A 14,645-nucleotide genomic window follows, 5' to 3' on the forward strand; every position below is an offset into this window, starting at 1 on the left:
GACAAAATAAAGTGGCAGCGAATGATTCATCTAGTACACGCCTGAAACATGGTAGACCCCCCAGGTTCAAAAGATTCAACCCCTCAAAAGAGAAAGATGTGGGCACAGTTGAACCCAAATGAAATCATTCAGGAAAAGAAAATAAATGATAAATCCAGAATTCATAATTCTGTACTTCCAGAAAAAGAAAATGTCCTTGTTGAGACATATGTCCCTGAAGAGACAGAAGTACATGAAAGCAAAGAAATATCCATAAATTATGCATGTACTAATGAATTGTGGGATCGAAATGAAATAATCATCGACGACATGTTTGCATTTGTAATAGCCACTGAAATTATATTAAGCGATGACATTGAGCCCCACTCTATTGAAGAATGAAAACAGAGACAAGATTGGCCTATGTGGAAAGATGCAATCTAGGCAGAATTAAATCCTTGGAAAGGCGAAGTATTTTTGGACCAATAGTCCAAACCCCACCTGGTGTAAACCCCGTGGGTTACAAATGGGTATTCACAAGGAAACGCAACGAGAAAAACGAGATTGCAAGATATAAAGCACAAATCATTGCACAAGGTTTTTCACAAAGACCTGGAATTTATTATGAAGATACATATTCTCCTGTAATGGACGCAATTATGTTCCGTTACTTAATAAGTTAGGTGGTTTCAAAACAACTTGACATGCGACTTATGGATGTCATCACTTCGTGTGTGTGTGTGTGTGTATATATATATATATATATATGGAGAATTAGATACTGACATATATACAAAAGTCCCAGAAGGACTTAAGTTACCTGAAGCAACTAACAAACCATGAGGTATGTTCTCAATCAAATTAAGGCGATCATTATATGACCTGAACCAATATGGACGAATGTGGTATAATCGTCTCAGTGAGTATTTGATTAAAGAAGGATATACTAATGATGTTATATGCCTTTGTGTGTTCATTAAGAAATCAAATACTGGATTTGCTATAGTGGCAGTATATGTCGATGATATAAATCTCATTGGAACCCCTGAAGAACTCAATAAAACTGCTGAATATCTGAAAAGCGAATTTGAAATGAAAACCTTGGGAAAACAAAATATTGTCTCAGCCTGCAGATCGAGTATTGTGTTAATGGAATTTTGGTCCATCAATCAGCTTACATTGAAAAAAATATTGAAGTGATTTGGCATGGACAAGGCTTATCCACTTAGCACCCCAATGGTCGTTCGTTCTTTGGACAATAAGAAAGATCCATTCCGTCAAAGGGAAGATGATGAACTAGTCCTTGGTCCAGAAGTACCATATTTGAGTGCAATATGTGCTTTATTGGATTTAGCACAATGTACTAGACCAGATATAGTTTTTTCAGTCAACTAGTTAACAAGGTATAACTTTGCTCCAACAATTTGTCATTGGAAGGGAATCAAAGATGTATTGCAATACCTTCGTGGAACAACAGACATAAGTCTCTTCTACTCAGAGAAATCCACAAATGACCAGATTCTTGTTGGATATGCAGATGTTGGTTTCCTATCTGATCCGCACAAAGCCCGCTCACAAAATGGATATGTGTTCACTAATGGAGATATTGCAATTTCATGGCGATCAACAAAGCAAACATAATCACTCGGAAATAATTGCTTTACATGAAGCAAGTCGTGAATGTTCTTGGTTAAGATTAATGATCCATCACATCCGAAATTCATGTGGTCTACCTTCAAAGATAGACAATCCAACTGTCATCCAAGAAGATAATGCAGCCTATGTTGCCCAAATGAAGGAAGGATTCATCAAGGGCGACAAAACTAAACACATATGTCCAAGATTTTTCAGTGCACATGAGCTTCAGAAGGCCAAAGTGATTGAGGTCAAACAACCGTTCCAATGAAATTTGGCAGACTTGTTCACCAAATCTCTACCAAAGTGCACATTTCAGAAGTTAGTGCAGGGAATCAGATTACGTCGGCTTACAAATTTGAAGAATGCGGAATCAAGGGAAAATACAATTCAGGAGGAGCATCCATAATACATGCATGTTGTACTCTTTTTCTTTCAATTAGGATTTTTCCCACTGGATTTTTCCTATCCAGGTTTTAACGAGGCAATACAAGCATATTTAACACCATATCAACAATCCAGGTAAAAGTTGTATTCTTTTTCCTTCGCTATGGTTTTTTCCCACTGGGTTTTTCCAAGCAAGGTTTTAACGGGGTAACTGATGTTGATATGTGGGCATCTAAGGGGGAGTGTTGTAAATAGTGGGTATGTATGCCCACATGCATACAATAAACATTTTATATGCTTAATAGTTGATGCGGGCATTATACGCACACAAACTAAACCCTATTTGTGACAATTGTAGTAATGATGTAAGTAGGGATCGTTCTAACCGGGGATTAACTAGGGATGCTAAACACTTGACTTAAATTAATAAAACTAACTTTTAAAACACTAAGACAAACTTAAAAGACTCAAAACAAGTTCAAAAGACTCCAAATACTTTAAAAACATAAAATAAGACAAATCAAATGATTAAGACTTAACAAAATAAGGGGGGGGGAAGTTTGATTTGACGAAAATTGAAATAACAAAACAAGTTAATAAACTAAGCAAATTGTAAAACGAATAAACGTAAATATGAATGTGATGAAAATATGGATGATGGAATAGCCAAGGGGTTCTTCTCCACACATGTTACACTTGCAATACAAGATTGATTTTCGGTTGGTCTTTCGATAAATTATGAAACTCAATGCTCCAAGTTAATTAGGTTCGCTTAAATTAACTTTTAGATTTCCCTAGATTCATTGGATTGAATGGAATACGCATTACAACCAAATTATTCTTAATCAAAGTCCCTAACTATGGAATACGCATGATAGAGACATTCAACAAAGATCATTAAGTTCAACGGAAATCATAAACATCGACGAGGCATTCGTTACTATGGAATACGCATGAAACTTATGCCAAGAATTCGTTTAACGCGATTGTTTATAAGCAACCTCCACTACTTGTGAATATAAGTTCATAACGATTAGGTGAAACTCACTTATATTCTAGTGTCATATTCATGCATGAAAATTAAGCTTGCAATCTTAATGAACATACATAAATAATTTATCAATCAAACAGTTAAACGAATTGAATCCACAACTTATGAAATACCAACCAAAAGTAATCAATTCATATTGCAAATATAAACATAGTTTCGAATCACCCCCTAGCTAAAGGGGGTTTAGTTCCTCATAACTTTGAAATCAAAGAAACCCCTAAACATTCCAACAACTCAAACGTGAATTGTATGAACGTTTAGGCACTCTTCTCTTCCACTCTTATACGTACAAAACAAAGAGAATTAAATTTAAACTTTGAAATCAAAGAAACACCTAAACATTCCAACAACTCAAACTTGAATTGTATGAACGTTTAGGCACTCTTTTCTTCCTCGTTGTTGTAGCACAAGGTCTAAGGTGAGGTTAGGGGGATTATGGAAATGGATGAGGAGTGGTTTGGAGGGTTGGGAAGTGGTGGAAATAGAAGGAAATGATGCTGGAAATGAGGAGAACCCACGGCAACAAGGGGTTTGTTGCTTGGTGTTTGTGACTGAAATTTTTATGGAAGAGTGAATGCATTTTGAGGAGTGTTGGATGCTTATTTATAGGTGAATGAAGGAAGGAAAAAGGGAATATTGCAGCTAGGAGGAAATGAATGATTATGGGTGCATGTGATTGGAATAATGAAGGGGGAATGTATGTAATAAAATAGCTAGGAAAAGTTGTGGAAAGCTGGAAATGGGAGTGGGAACTCACGGCAAGAATGTTTTCAGGATGCATGTGTATGTAGGCCACGGCAAAGGGGATTTTTAGTGGTGTAAATGCATGTGTTTGTGGAGATGTAAAGTAAAGGATGTTTGGTGAATGATGGCAGGTTTTGTGATGGTGTTGTTGTGCATGTGTTTTCATTTGAAAGCTGGAATTTAAAGAAAAGAAAACATGTGCACGGCAAAGGGTTTGGAAAAGGGGAAGATGGTGTGTGTATGTGGCTTAATGATTAAGTGGGAAAGCTTGGAGAGCATGTGGATTAGAAATGATGATGATGCATGTGGATTAATGAATGAATGGTGGTGTAATGATGAATTGAAATGGCTAGAAATGTTAGGGAATGTGCACGGCAATGATAGTGTGAGTTGGTGTGTGAATGTGTTTTAATTAATGAAAGTGTTTGGAGAATGAATGCAATGATGAAGAGTAAATAAAGAATGCATGTAGGGTTAGCTAGGTTGGCTTTGTTTGGGTGCATGTGTGTTAATGGTGGTTTTGCATGTGAATTGATGGATTGGGCTAGAGTTTAAGTACATGAAATGGACCCAAATTGCTCCCCCTTGCATGGCAAGGAATGGTGTTTGTGTTAAGCCCAAGGCAAGGTGAAAGTAATTGGGTTAGGGCCATTTGTTTTGTGTCCTCAAGTGCTTACAAGGCCTTCCAATTCGTCCATCCTCTTGGCTCCATGGATAAGCTATCCAATCCATGCCCAAAAATGCTCCAATTGGCCTCAAAATGCACTTTCTTGCTCCCTAGGCCCTTAGAACCTGAAAACACACAAAAGAAGCATAAAGGACTAAAATAACGAGAGAAACATAACGTAAATGCACGAGAACAAGCCATTTAAGTCGCATGAATATGCTCCTATCAAATACCCCCACACTTAGCTTTTGCTAGTCCTCGAGCAAAACAGAATAAAAACAAATAAACAAAACGACACTAAACACGTAAAACACAACCTAAACCTTCCAACAACCGTCTTAGGGATTTCCAATGCACATGACATGTTAAAAATCATCATTCTCACAGATTTTAGTCATCTTCACACTTAAGTACATTCTTAATCATAGTCACCATATACTAGTTCACAATTAAGCATTTAAAACCATGTTTTGAATGTAGTAACATGCCTTAGAGAATTTGCTCAATTTCTTTCAAGATATGCACTCAATTTTTACTCAGATTTTCTAACTACACACCCTAATCTAGTCATATGTGAGAAGATTGATGTAAACATGAAAACGACACTCACATATATGTATCACAAAGAACGCAAATTCTGGAGTTAATAATCAAGTTTAGATATGATCTCATGAATGGAATGCTACTACTTAGACGCGAGAACCAGTGACACCATAAGCTCATACCAAGTTCAAACTCCACAAATTGAAATACACAACACTCAAGATAGAAGTCAAGGGTTGTAACGGGGCTTGGGGTATGTGGATAACAAAGAAGGGATATGGAAAACAAAGGTTCTTAAAGAAATAGTGAGCAAAGCATTTGAATCAACTTAGAATTCACTTTTGAATGAAAACTCAACTTTTGAACAAAAAGGGAGAATTTAGACAATTTACGTCCAGAATTGGTGTTTTGGAACCTTTCTTCAATCACTTATTCTTGTTTCTTTTTTTTTTTCGATTTTTTTTTTTTTTTTTTTTTTTTTTTTTTTTTTTTTTTTTGAATCTCAAAACAAAAACACTTAAACATTCTCTCCCCCACACTTATTTTCTTTCATAATGTAACTCAAAAGGAATTCAATTAAGTCATGCTCACTATCTTTTAAGAACAAGGGTAATGACGGTCATATTCTAGGTTAGGTGAAGATAAAGTGGGTTAACAAAGAACATGGGTTAACATGGCTCAACGGGGGTAAAACTTACAACATATACGAAATATGGGAAGCGAGGCTATTTGGCTATGGTGGCAACTACACAACTTCATCTTGATATATGTTATGCAAATCAATAACATGCTTTGAATGAAATGGGCATGAGTTCTAGCATTTGGAACTATATGATGAAACGCCTTCTAAGCAGTAACCAAGCAAAGAATAATGAGATCATGCAACGATTTTAGAAAACAAGAAATCACAGATTATACTCTCCAAAGAACGTTATAGGCTCAAGTCTCTCAGGGTTGTAGCATTTGTTTGAGTTCCTTCCTTCAGGCATGTTACAAAAACTAAATTTTCTTTTATGATTGCATGTGAAGTCATACATTATAACCATAACCAAGCATATACCAAGAGTAAATCAAACTTTTCTCTATGTTAATAACTCTTTTTAACAGTCATGCAATTACAAACCAAATCCTTATCATTGTGTTGGAAGGTATCCTAAGACACAAACACACACACAAAAACAACTCTTTTTGGGTTTTTCAAAACAATTTTTCAAATTTTTATGGGATTTTCGAATCTTTAAGACAAAACACACTAAAACAGTTTTTTAAAACAGTGAGAAACAACATGTGAAGTGATAGGTGATAAAATCCAACGAATTTGCATCAAATATACTTAGTTACCCCCCCACACTTAAATCAAACATTGTCCTCAATGTTTTAAGCATAGATTCACACAAAGCATAAGTAAATACACAAAAAGCACTTAAACAAACTAAACATGGCATAATGTAATTAACAAAGAGAAGAGTTTAGAGACGCAAATCTGGTTATAGAGTGTAAATTCCCTCTTCTCCTTGGTGATTGCATTGAGGCTTGATGTTGTTGATTCCACAGGGGTTCTCTCGAACTGGTTGCCACCCATCGTTGATTTTCCTTTGTGCTACTCTTGATCTGGGCAGCAGGATTCCCTTTAGGGTCTCCCCCGAAGGTCTGAGCTTTCCCCCTTTATCTGTTTCTTTGTTCAATCTTTGCAGGAGTGGTCCCTTCTTTGGAAGTGTATCAACCGTTGAAGATGACTACTCGAGAGCAACGCTAGGTAAGCAATCAGGAATAGGTTCCAGGCAGTTGGCTCCAGATCGGAAGACTGACTCCAAGTGCCGGCTGATTGCTTCTTTCACTTTGCCATGCGAGTAAGAACAAGGACAAAGAAAAAGACAGGGAAAGAGCATGATATGAGATACTTTTGCTTTTGACCTTTATGATATGAGATACCTTTGCTTTTGAAGAAGCGGTGCATGAATCAGCACATGCATTTCCTCCTGGGTCATCTTTACTCCAGGCGTCTGGTATCATCTTTGGGGAAGAAGAAAATTTTGAGTAATTCAAAAGGCTTTGCTGGGAGTGCGCCCTCAGAGGTGAGAGAGAGTTGGTGGGCATTTTCTTCAAGTCTGCCTTGCCATAAGAGATGAAGGTCGACAAATATAGGGATTTTCTGAATAGAAAGTGGTGGTACTGCTCTTTTACCCTTTGTCGACAGACGTCTCTTCGATTTCTGAACGAACGGCTCTTCGATTTCTGCATGGCAAAAGTAGTCACGGGTGCGGCTCTTTTGACAAAGCTGCACGCGTTTTCTGAAAAGCAGAGAAAGCGTCGCCGAACTTTGCGCTTGTCGGCTAAAGACGTGTAATTGAGATGATGGCCTCCACGTGTTATCAGCTTTGTCAGATATCTTTTGACAAAGCTGAGCGCGTTTTCTGAAAAGCCGCGAAAGCGTCGTCGAAATTTGCGGAGGAAAATCCGGATCTCTGAATCGGTGGACGCGTCGCCATGGCTTTTTATGGAGCTATCGATCACCCCAACAAATACACTCTGAAGAAATCCCATTCTTGAAAAATCGACTCCGGCCCTTTGAGAATCAATTCCATCCACCCCTTGAACACTTTTGAAAAATGGCAAACTCATCGAACCTTAGCTTGGAATTAAACCTTAGCAGTGATGCGGGCGCGCCGCGTCAAGGTAACGTATGGCGCCCTTCTTTCTTTTCTTCTAACGGTCCTCTCACAGGTGAAGACTCCGTGATGCAGGACGCCACAACAGCTACAATAGTAGCTAGGAACCTCCTCACTCCGAAAGATAGTAGGCTGCTGTCAGGACGGTCCGATGAGTTGGCCGTTCAAGAGTCCCTCGCACTTAGTGTTCAGTGTGCGAGTTCTGTGTCCAACATGGGCCAACGCCTGCTTGCCCGCTCCCGTCAGGTGGAATCATTGATGGCAGAGGTGGAAAGTCTCAAGCAGGAGATCCAGCAGCTGAAGTATGAGAATAGAAGTTTGCACGTGCTTGCAAACAACTATTCGACGGGCATGAAGAGGAAGCTTGATGAGCTGCAAGAGTCTGAAGGTCGGATTCACAGTGACCGTCAAAGGTTCTCGTCTTTCCTCCAGAGGCACCTTTTTCCTGGCTCATCCAGCGCTTGGCCAAGTATTGAGGCCTGGAATGCTCTATCTTCGATGCCTCCCGCTCCGATGCCTTCTGTTCCTACGCCTTCCGCTCCGATGCCTTCTGTTCCTACGCCTTCCGCTTCAAGAGTAAAGCCACGTAGTGGGGCCTCAAGCAAACAACCTTTGTGAAGCACCATCTTTCTTTGTTTAGCAGTGCCTATCAATAAATCAAACATTTTCTCAATGTTACAATCATAAACTCACACAATTAATAAACAAACAAACAATAACAACTAAACAACCTAACAAGGCAGAAACGAAATAGCAACAAAATGACTCAAATGACTCTAAAAACACATATTTTTGGGTTTTTCAAAAGAATTTTTTTTTTTTTTTTTTTTTTTAAATTTTCGGAGTTTTATACCAAGACACTATAAAACACACTAAAACACTCTAAAAATGCTTAAAACAGCAAGAAACAACATTCTAAGTGAAAGGTGAATAAATCCCACGAAATTCATGCAAATACAAATTGTTTACCCCCCCACACTTAAATCAAACTTTGTCCTCAATGTTTTAAGCAGAAAGTCACAACAGAGCAAGCAAATAAACAAATACGAGAAAGAAAGCAAAGTAAAGGCAGTAAAGAAAAAGAAAGGAATAAAAATAAGTCTCTTAAAGGGGTTTCCAAGTTCTTCTCTATTCGGATGCATGGGTTGCCTCCCACGAAGCGCTTTCTTTTACGTCTTGCAGCCGGACGGTACCTCCGTTTAAGCTTGACTAGGTTCCACGGCATGGAAGGGTACCTCCTCCACGACATGCTCCTCAAACATCTCGTAATAGGGCTTCAATCGATGCCCATTCACTTTGAATTCTTGCTGCGTCCTTGAACTTTTGATTTGCACTGCACCATGAGGGAAAATATTAGTAACAACAAACGGGCCAATCCATTTAGAACGCAACTTACCAGGAAACAAACGTAGGCGAGAGTTAAAAAGTAACACTTTCTGCCCAACTGTGAAGGTCTTGGTTCGAATCATTTTATCATGGAATGCTTTGGTCTTGGCTTTGTACATCCGGGCATTCTCATAGGCTTCATTCCGAATCTCCTCAAGTTCATTCAATTGGAGCTTCCTATGAACTCCCGCTGCATCTATGTCCATGTTGAAAATCTTCACGGCCCAATGTGCCTTGTGCTCTAACTCTACGGGCAAATGACATGGCTTACCATAGACGAGCCGAAAAGGTGACATCCCAATGGGTGTTTTGTATGCCGTACGATATGCCCACAGTGCATCATCTAAACGTAAGCTCCAATCCCTCCTTGTTGGTCCAACGGTCTTCTCCAAAATTTGTTTGATTTCTCGGTTAGACACCTCGGCTTGGCCATTTGTTTGAGGATGGTAAGGTGTGGAGACCTTATGGTTGACATGGTACTTTCTTAGCAACGCCTCAATGGTCCGATTGCAAAAGTGAGACCCTCCATCACTTATGATTACTCTCGGCATTCCAAACCTAGCAAAAATGTTAGTTTTCACGAAATCTGCAACCACCTTAGAATCGTTAGTACGAGTGGCTTTTGCTTCCACCCATTTAGAAACATAATCAACGGCAAGCAAGATATAAGTGAAACCATAAGATGGAGGGAAAGGGCCCATGAAATCAATTCCCCAAACTTCAAAAATTTCAACATTAAAGACAGGGGTTTGCGGCATTTGGTCCTTGGTACCTATGTTTCCCATTCGTTGGCAACGATCACAAGACATACAAAAGGTTCTAGCATCCCTAAATATAGTCGGCCAATAAAAACCACACTCTAAAACCTTGAGGGCAGTGCGTTGTGTGCCAAAATGACCACCACATGCATATGTGTGACAAAAGCTTAGAATTGAGTGAAATTCAGAATCATGCACACATCTACGTATAATTTGATCTGAGCAATACTTCCACAAATAAGGGTCATCCCAAACATAGAAACGTGCATCATTTTTAAGCTTATCACGTTGGTGCTTGTTTAGTTCATTTGGAATTTGTTTAGCCACCAAGTAATTCACTAAATCTGCATACCATGGTTCACTTACCTCAATGGAAAGCAGCTGCTCATCGGGAAAAGTTTCAGGGATAGGTACGGCATGTTCATGCTCCTCGTGGATCATTCGGCTTAAATGGTCAGCCACTACATTCTCGCTTCCTTTCTTATCCCGGATTTCAATATCAAATTCTTGAAGAAGAAGAATCCAACGGATAAGCCTCGGCTTTGCTTCCTTTTTCGTGAGCAAGTACCTCAAAGCTGCATGATCAGAATAAACGATTACTTTAGTACCAATTAAATATGAACGGAATTTATCTAAAGCAAAAACCACAGCTAGAAGTTCTTTTTCCGTCGTGGAGTAATTCAATTGGGCATCATTGAGAGTCCGAGAGGCATAGTATATGACATGCGGCCGCTTGTCTCTTCTTTGTCCTAGAACAGCTCCTAATGCATAGTCGGATGCATCGCACATGAGCTCGAACGGAAGGCTCCAATCTGGAGGTACAATAATGGGGGCCGAGACTAGCTTCTCCTTGAGTTGGTTAAATGCCGAATTACACTCTTCATCAAACTTGAATGGCACATCTTTTTGAAGCAATCGGCAAAGAGGGTTGGACATCTTGGAGAAGTCCTTGATAAAACGCCTATAGAACCCTGCATGGCCAAGAAACGAACGTACCTCTCTAACCGAAGTAGGAGAGGGTAAGTGACGTACAATGTCTATTTTTGATTTATCTACTTCAATTCCTTTTTCTGAAACAATATGTCCTAAAACTATACCTTGTTTCACCATAAAGTGACATTTCTCCCAATTCAAGACAAGGTTAGTTTCAACACATCGTTTCAAAATTAAGATCAGATTATCCAAGCAATTATCAAATGAACTCCCAAATACACTGAAATCATCCATGAAAACCTCAATGATCTTTTCAACAAAATCGGAAAATATACTTACCATACACCTTTGGAAAGTGGCCGGTGCGTTGCATAAGCCAAATGACATACGACGATAAGCAAATGTTCCAAAGGGACATGTGAATGTGGTCTTCTCTTGATCATCCGGGGCTATCACAATTTGGTTATATCCAGAGTATCCATCAAGAAAACAGTAAAAAGCATGACCGGCTAACCTTTCGAGCATCTGGTCGATGAATGGCAAAGGAAAGTGATCTTTCCTAGTCATGGCATTTAGCTTCCGGTAATCGATACATACTCGCCATCCAGTCTGAATGCGTGTAGGCACGAGCTCATTCTCATCATTCTTGATAACAGTTACTCCGGACTTCTTGGGAACGACTTGAACTGGAGAGACCCAACGGCTATCGGAGATAGGGTAGATCACTCCGCAATCCAAAAGCTTGATTATTTCCTTCTTCACCACTTCCATCATCGGAGGGTTGAGACGGCGTTGAGCCTCTCGGGATGGCTTAGTCCCCTCCTCAAGAAGTATACGGTGCATGCATGTGGTAGGGCTTATTCCTTTAATGTCGGCCAAAGTCCACCCGATGGCCGTTTTGTGCTCTCGCAGCACCCTCACAAGCTTCTCCTCCTCCATTGCCGTGAGACTTGATGAAATGATGACGGGCAATGTTTCGCCTTCCCCCAAAAACACATACTTCAAATGGTCCGGCAACGGCTTAAGTTCAAGCGAAGGTGCCTGAACAACAGAAGGTAGCATCTTAGTGGAAACTGAATTTGAAAGTGAGAGTGGAACCTTACCATATTGTTGTGGCAATGACTCAAGGGCTGCCACAACCTCAATTATTTCTTCTCTAGAACCCATTGCAAAGAATTCCTCCTCCTTGCCGTGGCCTTGCATTGGCCCAAATCCTTCATTTTTGCGCTCTATGGCCTTAGTGATGGTTGTTTCTAGGGCGTCCTCGTTCAATTCTTCAAGGTATACCTGCGCCAAAGAATCGATAACATCAATGGAAAAACAAGAATGGTCATCCACGGGATATCTCATAGTTTCAGAAATATTAAAATCAATCACTTCCCCATCGAATTCCATTGTCAAGGTGCCTTTGTATACATCAATCTTCGTTCGGGCCGTCTTCATGAATGGCCTACCAAGGAGAATCGGCAAAGATGTAGAATGGGCTGAATCCTCCATGTCTAGGATGTAGAAATCAGCCGGAAAAATTAAATGGTTCACCTGCACAAGCACATCTTCCAAAACTCCTTTTGGATACGCGTTAGAACGGTCGGCCAATTGTATAATTACACCATCTTGTTTTAATTCACCCAAATTCATAGATGCATAAATAGAATAAGGCATGACATTTATGGATGCACCTAAATCAAGCATGGCATGTTCAAAACGATTATGTCCAATCACACAAGGAATCGTGAAACTACCGGGGTCTTTGCACTTGGTAGGCAGTTTACGTTGCAAAACAGCGGACACATTCTCGCTTACCTTCACTACCTCTTTGTTTGCCCTTCTTCTCCTTGTATTGCATAGGTCCTTGAGGAATTTAGCATACTTTGGAATCTGTTTGATTGCATCGAGAAGCGGTATGTTCACTTGCACCTTCCGGAACGTTTCAAGAATGTCCTTCTCGCTTTCTTCCTTTTTTTCTTGCATGAACCTGCGAGGAAAAGGTACATTGGGCAGATTAGAACTTGAAGTACATGAATTTGAACTTAAATTACCTGATTTGGCCGAGTTAGGGTGATTGGGGGCTTGCGGCATTGGGTTTTTCACCCTTACCGTGGGTGAGCTAGATACTTCCTCAGGTTGTGTCGTATCTTCATCTACTTTCTGGGCAGATTTGGGATTGTTTGGCTCGGTCCCAACTTCTTTTCCACCCCTTAGGGTGATGGCCTTGGCGGATTCGAATCCTCCCTTTGGATTGACTGTGGTTGAGCTAGGAAGCTTTCCTTGCTCTCTAATTTGTCCAAGGAACTCAGAAATCTGCCCTATTTGTTTCTTCATATCCATCATCTCCTTCTCGTTATTTTCTATCCGGTTGTTTTGATTTTGCAACCCCTGCGAAATAGAGGTTAGTAATTGCATAGCTTGATTACTTTCCAAAGACGTACCTGAATGAGATGATGCCGAAGGTTGTTGGGATTGTTGGGGTGCATACGGCTTGGAATAAAAACCAGGGGGGTTTGGCCTAAATCCTCCTTGTTGGGCAGCTTGTTGTGGCTCCCTCCATTTGAAGTTTGGATGGTCTCTCCAACCTGGATTATATGTGTTAGAATATGGATCGTTCCTTGGTTGGTTTTGATTCCCATAGCCCATGGCATTGGCAGATTCCCACCCGCCATTCTCGATTAGTTGAGGGCACTTGTCGGATGGATGCCCTTGAATTGAGCACACGCCACAAACTTGGTGTTCTTGTGCTTTTGGACCAATCACAACCTGAGAAACAAGAGAAGTAAGATTAGCAAGTTGTGATTGAATTTCAGAAATAGCACTCACCTCATTTACACTTTGTTGCCGTGGTGCTTCCCTTTGGCCCACTCCTTCATATTGTTGGGCGTTGAGCGCTCGGTTAGCTATGAGATTCTTGGCATCCCTTGGTGTTTTGTCCACCAATGCTCCTCCCGCTGATGCATCAAGCATTTGACGTTCGATAGGAAGGAGGCCCTCATAGAAATATTGAAGGAGAAGTTCCTCCTTCATTTGATGTTGAGGACATGAAGCTACAAGGCCCTTGAAGCGCTCATAATAAGCCGGGAATGTCTCACCATGATTCTGTTGAATACCACTAATTTTCTTCCGTAGGAGAATCACTCTCGAAGTAGGGAAGAATTTCTCCAAGAAAGCACACTTCATACTCTCCCACGAAGTCACAGTTCCCGGGGCTAGTTCGTAGAGCCAATCTTTGGCCTTGTCCATAAGTGAAAATGGAAAGGCCTTCATCTTCAATATACTCCCATCCACATTGACGGGGGTCATGCTCGAACAAACCACCTCGAACTCCTTCAAGTGTTTGTTGGGGTCTTCCATAGATAAGCCATGGAACTTCGGAATATGGTGTAACAAACTGGATTTGAGTTCAAATTCATCGGTCTTGCCTTGGGCAGCCGCGGGGTATTGAATGCAAAGAGGGTCTGCATTGGCCAAACCCGAGGCCGAAAGCTCCTTGATGGTTCTATTATCTGCTGCCATGGCTTGATCTTCTTCAAAAATCTGATCCGTGGGCTTTTCTTCTACACCTACCGCGTCTTCTTCAAGCCCAGGTTGTGGTGGAGGTTGTGGTAGCTCTTGTTGACTCCTCGTTCTCCTCAAAGTGCGTTCAAAATCACCGTCAAAGTCGGAGATGTTCTCTATAATAGGACGAGAGCTACGAGTCATACACAGTACCTAAAAAAAAACAAGGAAACAAACAAACTAAGAATCTGAAATAAGAATGCACGAAAAACAAAATATAAAAATAAAGACAAGGGATTAGCAACTTTGCTAATCCCCGGCAACGGCGCCAAAATTTGATGCGGGCATTATACGCACACAAACTAAACCCTATTTGTGACAATTGTAGTAATGATGTAAGTAGG

The 14,645-nt window shown here is 40.3% G+C and overlaps 1 protein-coding gene across 1 annotated transcript; it reads right to left on the reverse strand.

Annotated features, from left to right (window-relative positions):
- Positions 1-12,048: 12,048 nt before the first annotated feature.
- Positions 12,049-14,142, reverse strand: LOC137728242 (uncharacterized; the record flags this gene model as incomplete). The annotated part of the gene is made up of 2 exons (XM_068467088.1): positions 12,049-12,750; positions 13,576-14,142. Coding segments are annotated over 2 exons (1,269 nt in total), but the record flags the coding sequence as incomplete, so codon positions are not given.
- Between the last annotated feature and the right edge of the window lie 503 nt (positions 14,143-14,645).

Source organism: Pyrus communis, chromosome 3, assembly GCF_963583255.1.
Source record: "Pyrus communis chromosome 3, drPyrComm1.1, whole genome shotgun sequence".
Classification (NCBI taxonomy): Eukaryota; Viridiplantae; Streptophyta; class Magnoliopsida; order Rosales; family Rosaceae; genus Pyrus; species Pyrus communis.